The sequence below is a fragment of the Abrus precatorius genome, unplaced genomic scaffold (assembly GCF_003935025.1).
Source record: "Abrus precatorius isolate BTA unplaced genomic scaffold, Abrus_2018 Scaffold6, whole genome shotgun sequence".
In the NCBI taxonomy this organism is placed as follows: Eukaryota; Viridiplantae; Streptophyta; class Magnoliopsida; order Fabales; family Fabaceae; genus Abrus; species Abrus precatorius.
Genome location: NW_020874406.1, coordinates 7,286,749 through 7,304,482, shown reverse-complemented (window position 1 = coordinate 7,304,482; position 17,734 = coordinate 7,286,749). Strand labels below are relative to the sequence as shown.

Genomic DNA, 17,734 nt, shown 5'->3' with positions numbered 1-17,734 from the left:
ATTTCTTTCACAATTTTCACTTTTTAGTTGCAAAATTTTGGGTTTGTCACTTTTTTTCACTTTAATATTTTTATATTTTTAATTTTGCATAAGAAATGGCTTATTGATGATTATCTTTCCTCATTAGGCACAAAAAGAAAGACAAAGCAGCTTCTGTGGTGTTCTCTTACTATACAACGCAGCACAGCCTTCACTTGTGTCAGAGCTAAGACAATGTGTGAGTTTCAGGCACACACATACCCATTGTTCCATTCTCTTCCTCTGTCTTGAAACGATGGCTGCTTCACATTTTGGAAGAAAATTTCACTTCACTCCCTCTTCTTCCTCCTACCCTTTGCAGCAAAAGGTTTGAGGGTCTCTCTAATTTCCAATGCTTCTTCCATTGGTTCACTCTATATTTATGTTTTAAAGCTGAATTTTTTCTATGGATTTTCTTTTTCTCTTTGTTGCTTTGCTTGTGGTTTTGCAAGATCAGCTATTCCATTGCTTGTCAGCTCTTATCCTTGTGTAACTATGTTTCATTGGTATTGGTATCTGATCTATGTTCTATAATGTTTTTCTTCTCCTTTCCCATGCATTTTTACTTTTCTCTCACTACTTTCATGTCACAGAAGTTCAACTCAGATATCAGTTAGATCTTCATTTATGTTATTTATTTTCCAAGCTGTAAATTTTACTCATTTTCTCCTTTTTTTCTGTTTGGAAGTTGGAGTTTAACATGTATGAATCTATCTCTTGACTAATTAGAGTTTGGCTTCCTTTAAAAAAAATGGTTTTTTTTTTCCTTATTATTGTGGAATCTTGGATGGCTTAATGAGATTGATTATCAGTATTTGTTACATGAGTTGTCAGATTAGAGTGGATTTTAAAGTTAGTTCTTACTGGTTATTTTTATTTCAATTTCAATTAGTATATAACAAAGCAATCATTCGTTGTCATTTAGCCATTGGTGACAGCTGGATACTAATGCTTCAAATTCGCTGTACACCCTATGAAACTGCTAATGTTGAACTTTTTGCTTCTTGTCTGTATTTTTCAATGTCAATATTCCAGATGTGAATCCATATTCTTACTAGTTACTAAGCCCATAATTTTTTATTTTTTATTTTTTTTGGGTTGTTGTATGGGTATCTTTCTAGAAAGGGATGCGTGAGTCCAAATCTTATGGTTTTAGTTGAAGCATGGATGAGCCGGGAGAACCAATTGCTTCAGTTTGAAACGTGGTTGTTACTAATAATGGGTAATAGTGAAGTTTGTTATTGGATTAACCGGGGTTTACCCAACACAGAGTCAAGAGATAACAAGGTATAAGTGCTTACTATGAGTTAGACTAATTAAATAGTTGGTGGTGAGAAATGAATTTTGTACTAGTAATTTGGGCCTGAATAATGTCAAATGTCAAGTATTGTAGCTCTGCATATCCTGTGGATACTGGTCTGCCCATTAGAAATATTGCTCTAGCTGAATATACCATTATTATTATTATTATTATTAAAGAAAGCCATGCCAATGTTCTAACATCTTAATGACTGCCCATAGAAACCAAGAAAGATTTTGTGGAGGTTTTCAAAGATGAGTGAGAACTGCTATAGTGCTATGGTGTTTCTATGTGTAAAGAGGATCTCTACAGTTGATAACTCTTTTGAATTAATATTAAATGTGTTGGTTATATAACCGAATTTTGTGCTGTTCATAACAGAGGTTCATTAAATGTGTATGCATATAGAATAGCAAGACATGGCAGGTATATAAAACAGAACTTGTAAATTCAGGGACATTTGTTATTGTTAACCCACAAAATTCTATTTACTCTACTTTAAAATTGGCTAGAATGAATTCTGTTTTAGATATCCCTCAACTTAATAATAATTTATTGACCAAGATATTGAACTTTCTCACTTTGGGGATCTTGCCCATCAATATTGACCAGGCTCATACTAGTTGTAATACTTGATCCATACTTCATAGATCCTTTTTCATTCCCAATCAACTCAACTTAACATAAACTTTCGTATTGGTGTTATTAATCTCAATAATATCATTTGTTAAAAATGTGCACGAACCTAATTCTGAATAAGAAGATGATTCACCATCTTGTATAGAAGGAAAGCCTACAAGTTAATCAAGATGAACTTTTAGCTCCAATTTTCCCTTAGGTCCGAACAATATCTTTTTGCCACATATAGCACTTGAGGCCATAAAGGGAAGTCAATGAGAGAATAAACTTAATGTAGCAGAGATGAGAATTTTTTGTTGGATGAGTGAACATACTAGACCAGATAGGATTGAAAATGTATGAATCAGAGAGAAAATTGGGGTAGTACCTATTATAGAAAAAGTGATAAAATCTTCTCTTACAGGGTTTGGGAATGTGTGGAGAAGACCTACAGAAGCCATTCAGGAGAGAAAACTAGATGGTAGGTAGTTCTATTGCTATAGGTAGAGAGAAACTAAGTAAAACTATAGGTGAACAACCCTTAAGAAAGGCATTGTTTGACTTTTGTAGCCGACTCCACCTAGTGGGAAAAATGCTTGGTTGTTGTTGTTGTTGTCATGTCCTTTAAATCCTTTAATTTATGTTACTTGAAACCTTTTATAGTTATATCTCTATATATTTCATCTTTAAACAGAAACAGATATAAATGATATGGTTACCTGATCCTAGAATATATGACACCTGCCTAATACAAACAATTTCTATCCATTGTACTCTGTCTAAATGTTTGATAGGCATGTTAGATCTCATACACTGCAATTTCCTCCTTACATCATAGCTTAAAAGTGATATATGCTGAACAGCAGTACAAACCTTAAACTAGATAATCTAACAGAACTAAATATTTTCTTCACTTATGTCTAATACAAACATCAATATATCAAGATTCAAAATGAAGAAGAAATTATACTTTCTGTTAAATAAAAAGATGTTAGTGCTCTGATCTTTCCTGGTGTTTGATTAAATGATGATAAACATAGGAAAAAAGACCAATGATGCTACTGATGCATTTTCTATTAAGCATTTAGTCTGGATCTGGAAGGAAAATGAGTCTGGTCTGTCATCAGTTGATTTAAGAGAGTACTGAATTTCTTGCCTTCCAAAATTGAAACAAGCTATATGCGATAAATTAATAGCCATTCATAAACTTTCTAGAACACTTGTCATGAATGGCAGGCAATTAGTGTCCAGTTATGGAAGTATTATTGCAATAAATATGTGGTTTCTCTATGCATGTCATGTGGTTTCATATTCAGATACATAAGATTGGATATGTTGTTATCTGGAGAAGACCATGTGGCTGAAGAGATTCCTTTTCTTTAACAATTGATGTTTTCAAGAAAAAGAAAGTGTTGTCCATTATTTATTTATTTATTTTATTGTGATACATAATTGTCAGTTCAATACCTTGGTCCATGACAAAAAAAAATCTGTCTTGAGTAAAATAATGTGCCTTCAATATTGGTGTTTTGTTGATAACATGGAATATTTTGAAATAATTTATTTTGGTTTTAATGTATATGCAGGTAGGAAATAGATATTGAATGCTTACCGGGTTCACTCAAAATGAAATCAGGATTTAGAAGTGGCTGGCCCTCTGTTGTGCGTCTTCGTCTCAAAGACAAATCAGTCACCCCTTTTTGCATATTCTCTAAAGTGAAATCAGCTGGCAACTTACCTGGAAATGCACCTGTCTATCTCAATGTCTATGATTTGACAACAGTAAATGGCTATATGTATTGGGCTGGCCTTGGTATTTTCCACTCAGGTGTTGAAGGTCAGCTGACAGTTATAAACCTTTTCAAATATATCAAAAACAGTTTCTTCATTTTATAGTAAATTATGTTCCTAGAGTTTTGGTTGAGAGTTATTTCTATCTGTTCCACCTTTTCATGGAACTTTTTCATCCTATATTTCACAAAATTTGGTTTTTAATAGACTGTTTGATCATATGCTCATTTAATGCCGTAGATTAAGTACACTAGAGGTTATTTCTGTCTCCAAGATTTAGATTAGATGAATGTTTGATCGTATGCGTAGGCAAAGGTGTAAACTGATATATCTATGCATGTGCATAACCGCATATAACTTGTATCTGTGAACATTTAGTACTTCCTCTTTTGCTTTATTTGGAGAGAAAGTATAATTCTGGATTCCCTGAACATTTTCTAAACTGGCGTATCACGCTGACAGTTTATGGAGTAGAATATGCATTTGGAGCCCATGACTATCCAACAAGTGGTGTCTTTGAGGTTGAACCTCGGCAGTGTCCTGGCTTTAAGTTTAGGAAGTCAATATTCATGGGAACCACTAGCTTAGATCCTCTCCAGATTAGAGAGTTCATGGAGCGCCAGTCTGCAAATTACAACGGTGATACTTACCACTTGATAGTGAAGAATTGCAACCATTTTTGTGAGGACATTTGTTACAAGCTGACAGGGAATTCAATACCAAAATGGGTCAATCGTCTTGCAAGAATTGGTATATAACATCTTTTTAACTTCCAGACCAATCTTTCATGTTTAGATTGTATTACTTTTTGAGTTGATAAAGAAGATGGGATGTAATGAACAATTGGGACCTAAAAATGCTTTTAAATTCTGTTTCCACAGCTTGGTGGAAGCTTTGGTTAAATTATTTCATGCATTGTATCAACAGTGCTTCATGGCAAATGTAACATACGGCATTTTTGCTCCTCCTTTTTGGATGACATGGAGCTTCTGGCAACAATGCAATACCTGACATCTTTGCATACTCACATTTTAGGCCATGCTTGTTTTATTAAATGGAAATTTTGGAGTGAGAATTGCTTTGATTTAAAATGTCAGATGAGATGATTGAAAGTGAAATGCAAGTGCAATTCATCTGCACCCTACCCCACAAGATTTGGCCATGAGACTCTGCTAATGGTGATTTTTCACCCACTCTACCAAGCAACAATAATGAAAATCAAACCCTTCCATCCCATTTTACATTTCACTCTCATCTCTATTCTCCGTCTAATTGTAGAAGCATGGCATTACTGGGGTTGACATATAATAATTTGTCCTTAAACTATATTATCATCATATCACAATTATAATAAAGAATTTCATTGAAGAATAAAATTTCACCTTTTCAAGGAAATGATTATCTGGGTTGGAACTCTTTTTCGGAGTCAATGGCCTTTGCACACTCAAATTCCGTCATACTTCTCTGACTTCATTTCTTGTCCTCCTTGTAGGTTCCTTTTGCAACTGCATCCTCCCTGATGCCCTTAAAACTTCCACTGTTGAACATGATCCCAATTTTCAAGGGTGTGATAGTGAGAAAAGGAGGCTACGAACCGCTTTCAGTTGCTTGTCATCAATCTCAATGCCGCAGAAGGAAGTATCTCTGTCTTCATTATTTCTGCATTCCCACTATAAAGGCTGTCTACCACCATGGCAGTTGAAGAAATCTAAGAAGGGATCCTTAAAGCAAAAATGAGAAGACTACTTTACTTCACAGTAACTCTTCTCTGCTGTAGAGTTTCCATTGCCTTTCTGGTTCAGTCATTTATGTATGCTCTTCCTCAAGTGCAAAATTTTCTGTCCATATTTATTTTGGATATGCAAGCTCTGAGCTATGTTGGTTCTTTCTTTCCTTTTTGTTTTACCCCCTCTTTTATCATGTGTCTAGTTTTTGCTTGTAATCTGTCTTATTGTGAATCTATGTTAGATATATTGCTGTGTCAGCTCAATTTTTCATGGCTGGAGAAAAATCTGTCATTTGCTAAACTTCTCTCAAGACCATACCAGTTAGGAATTTCTGATATAAATTTGGAAAACACAAATTTGCAGGTTATTTATCTAAGCATCAATAGCCAGGATTTTCTTACTAATGATTCAGGTTGGGAGCATGTCAAATAAACACCAAAATGGTAAGATAATAGTATAATCGAGAAAAAAAATATCAAAAAGGTATTAAATGTTACTTGAATATTTTTTACAGTTTTATTAATTTCAGTTTTTAAGGATAGTTTTAAGTATTTAAAAATAATTTTTTATTAAAAATGGTATTTATTGTATTTTTATTTTTAAGATGATAAGTATTTTTTAAATAAAAGTTTATTACTTCTAGTTCTTTATCACTTTTTTTTTCTCAAATTATTTATCACTTTAAAATATTAAGAAAACATTAATTTTTTTTCAATAATGCCGTTATTATTGTAGATAATTTTTTCCAATTAATTACTATAATACTCTATTATTCTGGGAGTAGTTCTCTTTAGTATAATTGTACGGCACGCCTAAAAATTTCTCATACTTTTACAACTGAGTTTCGAAGTGTCACTGGTGAATGGTGATATCATGGTATGATGAATGAAGTCTTTATTGAACAATTATTAAGTAGGCCGTGCTTTTAAAATGTTGCAGGAATTATTCCTTCTCTGAATTAGATAGGTCTTAATTTACCAATAATTGCACTAGAATTTCTAAATTTCATAAAACTAAATTACTATATATTGAAAGACCGATTAATGCTTTGTTGTGAAGTGAGATAGGAAAGAACAAAATAAAAATTGGAATAGAAAGGAAATAGAGTAAAAATAATTTATTGTTTGGAGGAATAAAAATTGGAAGAAAAGAACTGAAAAATAGTAAAAAGAAATAAATGGATGATAAAAAATATATTTAATATTAGTTAAAAAGATAAAATTAACTTTAAGAATATAATTTTTTATTATATATTTTATCGTAATATAAAATTATTTATTATTTTTTAGTTATAAAATAATTTTTTAAACAAATAAAAAAAATTGCAACAGTTCATGGCTAAGATGCATTTAATGTAATATTTGCCATAAATAAAAAAAATTATCGCTTTTAGTCACTTAAAATAAGTTAAGTGGTGAGATTAATATTTTTTAATTAAATAGTAAGAGGTATAGATACAAGATTTGAACATGATCTGCACACAGACGAGAATGAATGGATTCATTTTTATTTCCTGAGTTATTTATCTGTGTTTAACGATTAATATTTTGTCTGTTTCAAACTTTCAATAATTTGAAATTAAGTAATTTTGCGTTTACATTAGCCACTAAAACCGGTGAATAAACTTGTTAGTTGCACATGTCATAAGTTCTAAACATATATGTAACCATTAATAATTAAATTGTGCATTGATAGTTTAATATATATATAACGACCGGATGATTTGAATCTGTTGATCAGAGAGAAATTTCATTTACTTATTTTTTTAGTGAAGAGGAATCAATGAACTCCTTCTTAGTCCAAACTCTAGAACCCAGCTCATTTGATTATTTGCGAATTTCATTTGGCTACTCGTGCCACGTTACAAGCTCAATAAAATTAAATAAACTAAAGCTATGAAGTTGTCGTAGTAATTCAAGAACCAGCATGGCAGTCAGTCAATGGCCATCTTCTTATCTACCAATGAACACAGCTCAGAATCGAAGTCAAATTCAACCTTGTTCACGTTACTATCGTCTCCATCTTTCTGTTTTTTCTGTTGCCATGTTCTATGGCCTTTAGTAGACCTTACATCACATTTGATTCATGAATTTAATGTAAAAAATTGCTACCGACACACTCTTCAATATATCTTTTGTGATTAGTCACGATTTAAGTAAGTTAATGCACTTATCTCGTCAAATGATAACTTTTTAAAAATTATTTTGAGATAGAAAGTATGTTAAAAATAGTATTGTACAAGCATCTCTCATTAAATATTATTCTTCCAATTTGTCTATATGTATCTTGTTTTGCAAGTAAGCCAAAGAAAAGCCTTCTTGTGTACACCGTTTACAAAACTTGTCTCGGATAGAACATTTGGCAGAAATATTATTCATAATCTCACACCCATTTGGATTTCGATGGGTAAAGGAGGAGGTTGCATACCAAGCAAGAAAAAGGCACCAATTTCTGCCCCAGAAAAGAATGATCCTGTTAGTACTGAGAGCCTAGTCATAGAAAATAGAGAAGCAACTTCAGGCCAAGAGAAGCTAGTCCAAGAAGTCAAAAAGCTGAGAGTTTTTATAGTGTTCTACTCAATGTATGGCCATGTGGAGTCGTTGGCAAGATCTTTGAAGAAAGGAGTTGATTCCATTGAAGGAGTAGAAGGGGTCTTGTATCGCGTGCCGGAGACACTGCCTGAGGAGGTCTTGCAACTGATGAAGGCACCCCAGAAGGATGATCAAGTACCATTGATATCTGCAGAGAAGTTGGTTGAGGCTGATGGGTTGTTGTTTGGGTTTCCAACAAGGTATGGGAGCATGGCATCACAGATGAAAGCTTTCTTTGATTCAACAGGACAGTTGTGGAGGGAGCAGAAGCTGGCAGGTGTGCCTGCTGGCTTTTTTGTCAGCACTGGCACTCAGGGCGGTGGCCAAGAAACCACCGCGTAAGTTGACCTTTTTACTAAATTCTAATTCAGATCAAAAGTATGTCTTAAATTTGGGCTAAAGGCTTGTAAGGTGAGAATTCTTCAACTTTTATAATTTCGACTTCAGATGATTTGTAGTCAACATGAGACTTTAGGTAAGTAGGTTGCACTGGGAGAGCCGTGGGGCCATTTTTTTTTTCAGTCAAGAGCAACCAATCATCACTTCTACCATAAGTTTTAATACAATTTTAAATTTGAGTAAAGGCCTAACTCAACCCCAAATGCTAGCTTATGCTGCAAGGATTGCTTTAGCCTTTATAAGTTAATACTTTAGCCATGTTTGTAGTCTTGACGTCGGACTTCACAATATGTTTTGTAATTGATATTTGATTTATGCTTTGTAGTGGAAATTTTATCTTCTTGAGAGAAATGTTATCTATCATGTCTTAAATTGGGTTCTGTAGTAGCTTTTGTATAAGTTGACACTTTTATTGGGGAGCCACAATGATGTGTATCAATCTATCATGTTTTATGATAAGTTATTTAGAATTAAGTATTTTCAATCAATGAATTTGCATTAACACTCATGTGAAAATGTACTTATTTCATAGGCAACTAAAGTAGTTCATCTAAAGAGGGAAAGTTAATATGAAATATACCACTTGTACTATTATTGATTTGCGCAAACTGACATTGCATCTTCAGCGCTGGTGGAAGGTCTTGAGTGGCATGAGTTGTTTGACCTTGGAGCTGGGATTGGTGAGAAGGGGGGGGGGGTGAAGGAATGTTATTCTGATTGTTCATGTATTATTAAAATGGTAAATGTCATGATTTTGTGACATAAACCTTAAACCAATTAACATGTCTTCTATAACAATTGCTGCAGTTGGACTGCAATCACACAGTTAGTCCACCATGGGATGCTTTATGTTCCTATTGGTTACAGCTTTGGTGCTGGAATGTTTGAGATGGAATTCATTAGAGGAGGATCTCCATATGGTGCTGGAGTTTTTGCTGGAGATGGCACAAGACAAGCAAGTGAAATGGAGCTGGCCCTTGCAGAGTATCAGGGCAAGTACATGGCCACAACAGTCAAGAAATTAGCCCATAAAAGCTAATTCCATGTGATTAATCTGAGTTAGGCCAGCATTCTAGTCTGTCCCAACTGATCAAATAGTATTTTTATTCAATTTCAATATAATGATGGATTTCATATGTTGTGTTTATGTGTCTAAGATGGGCAAGAGTTCTGTCCTCCTCCATGTTGGAAAAAAAATAAAAATACTGTACCCCTTTTATTTTGTAAAATTCATACTCTGATTCTATGTTATTTAATAAATTTTTCATTGAAATTTTTGAATGGAGACTAACAGAACACGAATATCTTCCCAGTATAAGTAGGAAAGAATTGATCCAGAGAAGTATGGAAGGTAGGATGGTAATCCATATGAAAACTAAAGGATGACATAACACTTTAGTAAAACTAAATGAGGGTTTAAGTGTATGTACAAATATGAAACTTCTTGGAAATAAAAGAAAAGGGCAGAATTAAGAAACGTTTGTCAACAATTAATGATTTCAAACATCCAAAATAAAAACAACAAATCTACGGCCAGAAAGGTATTATTGAAAATCAAACAAGTAGAAGAGTAACTCGACAAAGCTAAAAACTTCCAACGAAAATCATGTTCTAAATGTGGTCAACTTGTTCACTATACAAAAGAATGTCAAATGAAAAAGATAAATTAGACATCAATGAAAAGTTGAAAATTGTAGGCAATACCTATTTAACAGATGTAGATCATAATTCTGAATCAGAATAAGAATCTAATTATGGAGACTAAAAGAAGATAAAATATATCAGATGCAAGATGAAACATGTAACAAAGCAATGCACTCAAGAAAAACAGAAGGGGGATGTACAAGGACTTGTGAAAATTGTACACAAACTACCATCTAAATATAAATACCAGGTTTAATAGTAAATTTGATGATCTACAAATTAATACTCCTAAAAATATTCAAACAAACATAAAATATATTTCAAATAACAAAATAAAAGAAGATAAGGTTATGATTAACAAAAAGATATAAGTAAATAAAATAAAACTCAACATTTAAGACAAAAAGTAGTTAATTAGAAATATAAATGTATTACTATTATTAACACTCTTCCACGAAAATCTTGATCTCCTTTTTGGCTGACATGAAGCATCAGTCACTAACAAAATATCTGACATCACTTTCAGTACAGGCTCATTTTATAGACTCTTCATTTTATATTTACTTGGTTCACAAAAAATTGAGGCATCTACTAACGTGTAATCAGTCTATAGTATCATTCGACTCTTTGCCAATCCCGATAGTCACCTTCTGCTGCCAAAGTCTTTATTATCATTATGAAGTTGACATCATAATTCAAGATCCCGCATGCAAGTCAATGACCATGATCCAAATAATATATTATCTCACTGATTAAAACAGCTCATAGGTGAAATCAAACCCAAGCTTGTTCACCTTACTCACTTCATCATCTTTCCATTATTAATGTTCCCTTGTTCTATAGTATAGCAAAACTAAATATCTTAATTTCAGATACCGACCGTTGATTGTTACAATTTTCTGTTTCTTCTTCCAACTTGTCTCCATTGGTATCTTGTTTAGCTAGTAAGGCAAGTATTGCAAGATTGCATTATTTCTGTTCATTTTTCGGCAAGTGTAGTGGTCTTAATTTGGGATAAGATAAATTAATATTTGGTAGAATTAACACCCCATTTTAAATTTCAATGGAGAATGATAAACGGCACAAGCGTTCGACTCATAAAAGAAAGATCCCCTCACTGATGAAAGCATAATTCAAAAGTTTATACTACAAGTGCAAGCCAAGAGAGAAAATGTTGATAATTTTCATTGTTATACTCAATGTGTGGCTGGGGAGTCATTGACGAGATCTATGAAGAAAGGGGTTGATTCCTTGTATTGAAGCAGTTGAAGGCACCCCACAAAGATCACAGGGTACCATTGATATTTGCATAGAATATTGAGGCTGATGGGTTGTATTTTGGGTTTCCAACAAGAAATGGGAGCATAGTAGCACAGATGAAAGTGCCTTTGGATTCAAACGGTGAAACACACGTTCCTGTTTTTAAAAGAAAATGGTTGTAAAAAAGGGGGGAGCGCTCCCATTTGTTATTATTGCATCACTTAAATTTATCATTTTGATATTCTAAGAGAAATAAATCTTTATAACCCATTTAATTTTTTTCTTTTTGTATAGATAGTTTTGGATAAATTTTAAGATTTAGGAATAATGTTTTAAGGAGAAAAGGGTGTCATCAGTTATAAAAAAAACTTCTGTTTGAATTCTTAAAGTATGCTCATAACTCTAAGATATAAGAAATATTTGTTCTTAGCATGTTTTGTTTGTAGAGAAGGTATGTTTTTAAAATTCGAGTATAAATTTAGATCTGAATAATTTTTAAAAGTTTCGTTGGATGTTGATGATGTCTAGATTCATTGGTTACTAGCTCTCTTGTAGTTTTGGTAAATAATGATTACAATAACTTATTTTACAATTATTATTTGAATTATTTACCATGCATTATTGTTTAAAATTTTATTTACTTGAAAAAATAAGTCTTAAATTTATTTCTTGATCAAATGAAAGTTTATTATAATACATATTTTGCTCAATTACATGAATTTTATTCGTAAAATATGAAATGAGTAATTAAATTAATTTTATTAGATGATATTTAAGTATGATATTTGCCTTAAGACCTTTATCATTGAGAATAAATTTGGTTTATGCATGAGAATGATTTTCTATGACATAAATATGTTTTAGAGAAGTTATGTTAGAATTCCATAAACATGGAAATAGTAATTTATGTGCACCTAGTTATATTATGGGATGAGAGGGTTAAATGTTAGATGGAGCTACTAGTTCATAGAGAGGGCTATTAATGAGCTGAAACTATTCTATTGAGATGAATGATGACCTGATGTTGCAAGGAAAATACTACAACTACTCTTAAGAGAAAGGCCATCTCTTAGAAGGAAATGACTATAAATGAATTGGAGCTACCTTGGTCTTTGATGCTTTCATTAGTGACTATTATAGGACTATTTCTATGTTTCCCTTATGATATTTTAGAAAACTTATTGTGTGTGTGTGTATATATATATACTGTAGTTTTAAACTTTTAGTTTATGATCAAACTTTTAGAAAAGCAATTAGAATGAATGAATGTTTATAAATGACATGTTATAAGCAAGTTCCATGATTGTGAACTATTCATACATTATTTATTTCTCTTTCTTTTTCATTAAGTTTGTGTGACTCACCTCTGTTTATTTATTATTTTCATATAGTTAGCTCATCCAAGTAGAAAATTCATTAGTAGGCCTCCATTATTTGGTAGTCTTATTTCTTTTTTGCTTTTGTTTTATTTTAGACATTTTAATGCTATTATGTAGTTATATTTTATTTTAATTATGCAATAACTGTTTTAATTTTGATATTATAAGAATCTAGAATTCCCTTGGTTGTAGTTGAGTTATAGAAGTATTTTGACTAATTATCATATTTTGGGATAATAATATACAAAGAAAACTCTGTTGAGAATTTTTTTGCTAACTTTGTCATATTACTTGTTTAGAAAATTTTGTTGTTTTATGTAATGGTTTCTAAATAGGTTTGTCAGGTTAAATAGTATTTCTAGGTAACTTTGGTATCACAAATTAGGTTGTAGGTCTTAAATAGTTGCAAAAATAAAGTCATAATAGAATTGTGTTAGTAAATTGTGTATCAAGACATAATGTACTAACAAGAGTCTATCAACATCCAATTTTTGTCCAAAAGAAAAAAATGTTATTCACTTGTGCACTCCCTCAATTTACTTTGTTGGGCTTGTTTTGTCTTTAATAATTATTATACTTTTTAGGTGAAGATGCAACTAACTCCTAGAATGCGTATCGTCCTTGATTAATCTTATGCATAGGCTTAGAATCCTACTTCTAGTGGTCGTAGATAGGTATGAAGATAGGTTAAACTGTTTGATAATAAGTTTAATTTAAACTTTTTAACAAATGTAATTAATTGAATAAGTCAAATTTGATCTTAAAAAAAACCTTTTAGACTTGATAGAATAGTCTATTTAAGACTATAATAATATATTAAATAAATTTTATATAAAAATTATAATATAATATTATATTAAATAAATAAAATTTTAAAATGAATAAAATTTTAAAATAGAAACCATAATCTTTTTTGTTAAAGTTAGAGAGTATCCTTACTACATACTTGCTAGGAGAGAAAGTGTCGTTCGTTGGAGTTTTTTGTGTTATTGTTACTTAATCTATCTTGTACGCATAATGCTAATTTGTATGTGTTTGCTATACGTTTAGTGATTTACTTATTTATATCAAATATGTAGTTTAAAGTGATAAATAAAAATATATAATTTTATTACAAATTTCAATATGTTGAACCATTTTTTTTATGGTTTATTTAGGTATAAGCCTTATGATCTTTATATAGATATACCTACTTAAATGGTTAGATAGTCTATCTATAAAAAAGCTTAATGGCCTACATAATTCAATTACAAATATTTAAGATGTTAAACCAAATTTTTTATGGTTTATTTAGATATAAGATGATAAGTCTATAATTATACCTTATTTTATAACCCATATATTCATATTTAACCTTTACTTTATTTGGAGTTTACACTAATTTATATATTAATTATGCAGTTTGGTATAAAGATACCGCAAGTAGACTTTGGGTGCGTTTTAGGCCCAAATTGATGGAAGATTAGAGCTTCGCATTAGTCAGCACGTCCAGACCCTTTTAATAAGCACTGAAGTGCTTCAAGCCCATGCACGGTCATGCTTAAAGCCTTGCACGACTGTGCTCATCTGCGGGAAGCCCAATTATGAAGAATTTTTAGAATTTTCAAACCCTATTAAAAGGGAGACCTCAGGCATCGTAGTGGAGATCGGTTTTGACACCTTGGTTTTTGCTCTTTCACCTCATCTCTCTTCTTATAAGGGAATCTTTGGCATATTCTTGGCGAGACTTGGAGCTTTAAGTGATTGTACTTGAAGACTGATGACTCATCTCATTCTAGTTTACTTTTCTCTATGACTTTGTTTATGATTGTTTTAGTTCTTTTCTTTAGCATGAGTAACTAAGTCCATAGCTAGAGTTATGAGAACTATCGTTCATGAATTTACAGAATTTTGATGTTTGAATCTAAATTTGATTTTCGTTTTGTGATTAGATTTTATTCTATTGCGTTTTTCTCTTAATCTTAATTAATTATATGTCAGGCGACCTTACCTTGGTTAATTAATAGATCTATAGGATAAAACGAGATAAAGGATTAGGTGGATCAAACCAATATTTTTTTTCTAATCGTTATTAAATTAACAAGTTCATAGGTTTCTTAAGCTTTCTTAAATTGATGTCTCGCATGACCATTGAGGATGTTAATTTAGAGAAAAGAATATTAATATTACATGACCATTGGGTATTAATAGTATTTGTATAAATGATTAGTAATCACAAGGAAATCGAATTTAGAGTAAACAGAAAAACAACATAAAGGATTGAATGAGAAAATATATATGCCCTAGGTTCCTCTCCAATAAGTTTAAACCAAGAAGTGCATTGTATTTCTTACTCTTAGTTTTATAGTTGATTTTATAAATTCTTGTTTTAATTAATCTCATATCTTTGAAGTTTAAACAATTGAATTAGAAAATTCTTAATAATTGGAAATCAATCCTTGTGGAACGATATTTCAGGAACTTAATTTAAGAACCCTTTATTACTTCTCGATGGGTACACTTGCCCTCCGATCAAGTTTTTGGCACCGTTGCTGGGGATTATTTTTTCAATATTAAGAAAATCTCAAATTTAATTGATTTGAGCAATTTATATTTTGCTTTATTTTAATTCTATTTTGTTTGTTGTTAAATTTTTTTATTTTTATAATTTTTATTTTTTATTTTATTTTATTTATTTTATAATTTCTTTTAATGTATGCTTACGCATTCTAAGTGCTTTACAACTTGTTTATTTGATCTGAAGATTGAAAGAACAGTCTGTAGACAAAGGAAAGAATTAAGAGAGCAGAGAATGGCAGAGAAAAAAAAGATCAATTCAAGATTACATGACACTTACTGTCAGAGGCACCTCTGGAAGCATCGCAACCCCTAATGTGGAGGCCAACAACTTTGAACTTAAACCAACACTCATAACCATGGTCCAGAACTCCATACAGATTATGGGCATGCTTAACGAAGACCCTAATCTTCATCTGACAAAGTTCTTCTGATTGACGGACACCATCAAGTACAATGGAATCTCCAACGATACTATTTGACTTTGCCTTTTCCCCTTCTCAGTATCTAAAAAGGTGAATGCATGGTTTTCCTCACTTCCAGCCAATTCCATCACAACTTGAGAGGATCTCACTCAACAATTCTTGGGAAAGTACTTTCCCCCATCAAGGTCCTCTAAGCTTATGATAGAGATATATTGCTTCTAACAATATGAGACATAATTGCTTTTCGAGGTGTGGGAGCGATTCAAGGAACTATTGAGAAGATGCCTGCATCATGATTTTCTGACATGGGGACAAGTATAGATCTTTTACAGTTGCCTTTCAATCACTACCAAGTCTACAATGGATGCCGCAGCAGGAGGATCCCTCATAAGAAAAGATCTAGAGGATGCATACAAGCTAATAGATGAGATCTTCTAGCTTTCAGTGACACATTAGTGACTCTTACGACATCAAGAGGAAAGAGACCAACCCAGTCTACCAAGTAGAAAGCAGCAACCCACTAATGAACCAAATGGTAGCCCTTACAAAGTAACTAGAATCTTTAATGAAAGCTCAAGACCAACCTGTAAGAGCTCTTGCAAGTCCAGAATTTAAGCAAGAAGAGACAAATTTTATGGGCAATCACAATTTGGAATTCAAGTGTTGATTACTTTTCCTATATGCAAAATCAAGGGCCAAGACCAGAAGAGAAAGAAGCCCCTAGATCTCAGTCCAACTTTCAAGAACAAATGATGCAATATGTGCATTACTCTGATAAGAGGATAACAGAGCTTGAATCCAAATTGGACCAATATATTGAGAGAACTGATAAGAAGTTCGCAGAGGTCAAATCTGAAATACAAGCCAACTCTTTTAAGATGAGTACACAATTAGAGCAAATTACGAACCTTCTGAGTGAAAAAGTAATGAGAACATTACCATCTCAGCCTGAACCTAATCCAAGAGAGCAATGCAATGCCATCACCCTTAGAAGTGGAAAGAAATTACAAAAATTGTAGAACAGAAGCACATGCACGCCCATTCTTGCTAAGAAGCACACCCATACTGATTCTACATGCACACTATGCTTACTGATGAGCACGCCCCTACTGAATTTGAAGCATGACCGTGCTTCTACAAGCACGTCCATGACAATAACAAAAGCATAGTCGTGCATCACCATGAGCAAGGTCGTGCTTTAATCAAAGAGCTTGAAAAAGAAAAGAAGAAAAAGACCCTTGTTCAACCAAGGTCCTATGAGCCTAAGATACCTTTCCCACAGCGACTGCAAGGTCAACCTCCTTATGATGAAGAGTTTCACAAGTTATTAGACCTATTGGGCAAAGTGCACATCAATATGCCTTTTATTGATGTTATCTCGAAAATGCCTAAATATACTAAATTTTTAAAGGAGATTTTGACTAATAAGAGAAAGCTAAGAGCACATGAGACTATGAAGCTCACCCAGGAGTGCTCATCTATAGTCCTTAAAAAGTTTCCACCTAAGCTTAAGGACCCAGGGAGTTTTACTATTCTTTGTACAATTGAAAAAACTCATATTGATAAGGCTTTATGTGAATTAGGAACAAGTATTAATCTTATGTCTTATTCTATTTTCAGGAAGCTTAGAATGCATAAACCTAAGTCAACCTCCATGTCACTTCAGCTGACAGATAGGTTAATCACATGCCCCAAAGGCATAATGGAGAATGTACTTATAAAAGTTGGAGAATTTATATTTCTTGTTGACTTTGTGGCACTTAACATAGAGGAAGATGATGATGTCCCCATCATACTAGGGAGACCGTTCTTTGCCACTGCAACGGTCATCATAGACGTATAAGAAGGGAAGCTCACACTGAGGCTAGATAATGAGGAAGTTGTATTTCAAGTTTTCAATTCTTTCAAGTACCCTTCTAGCCAAAAGTCTTGTCACTTTATGAGCACTGTGGATGTTGCTTTTTGACCCAATATGGCCCAATATCAAGAAATATCCCTAACTATATGGTTCAATATCTAGAAACAT

General features: G+C 32.5%; 2 protein-coding genes and 1 non-coding gene across 4 annotated transcripts; 2 read left to right on the top strand and 1 right to left on the bottom strand.

Moving 5' to 3' along the window:
- The first annotated feature begins 199 nt into the window (after window positions 1-199).
- Window positions 200-5,725, top strand: LOC113869079 (deSI-like protein At4g17486). The gene is made up of 4 exons (XM_027505221.1): window positions 200-346; window positions 3,523-3,773; window positions 4,190-4,477; window positions 5,220-5,725. Exons 2-4 carry the CDS (start codon window positions 3,563-3,565, stop codon window positions 5,462-5,464), a joined length of 744 nt encoding a protein of 247 aa, XP_027361022.1. The 5' UTR covers window positions 200-346; window positions 3,523-3,562; the 3' UTR covers window positions 5,465-5,725.
- A 2,131-nt stretch (window positions 5,726-7,856) lies between these two features.
- Window positions 7,857-9,483, top strand: LOC113869052 (probable NAD(P)H dehydrogenase (quinone) FQR1-like 2). 2 transcript variants are annotated; one of them, XM_027505170.1, is made up of 3 exons: window positions 7,857-7,895; window positions 8,007-8,383; window positions 9,252-9,483. In XM_027505170.1, the coding sequence occupies exons 1-3, from the start codon at window positions 7,857-7,859 to the stop codon at window positions 9,481-9,483; spliced, it is 648 nt and encodes a 215-aa protein (XP_027360971.1). The 2 variants fall into 2 exon arrangements, with proteins under 2 accessions (XP_027360971.1, XP_027360969.1); XM_027505168.1 differs by having other exon boundaries at window positions 7,857-8,383.
- Window positions 9,484-15,900: 6,417 nt separating this feature from the next.
- LOC113870535 lies at window positions 15,901-16,007 on the bottom strand. The gene has a single exon (XR_003505558.1). It is a non-coding gene; the product is annotated as a small nucleolar RNA R71 (small nucleolar RNA).
- Between the last annotated feature and the right edge of the window lie 1,727 nt (window positions 16,008-17,734).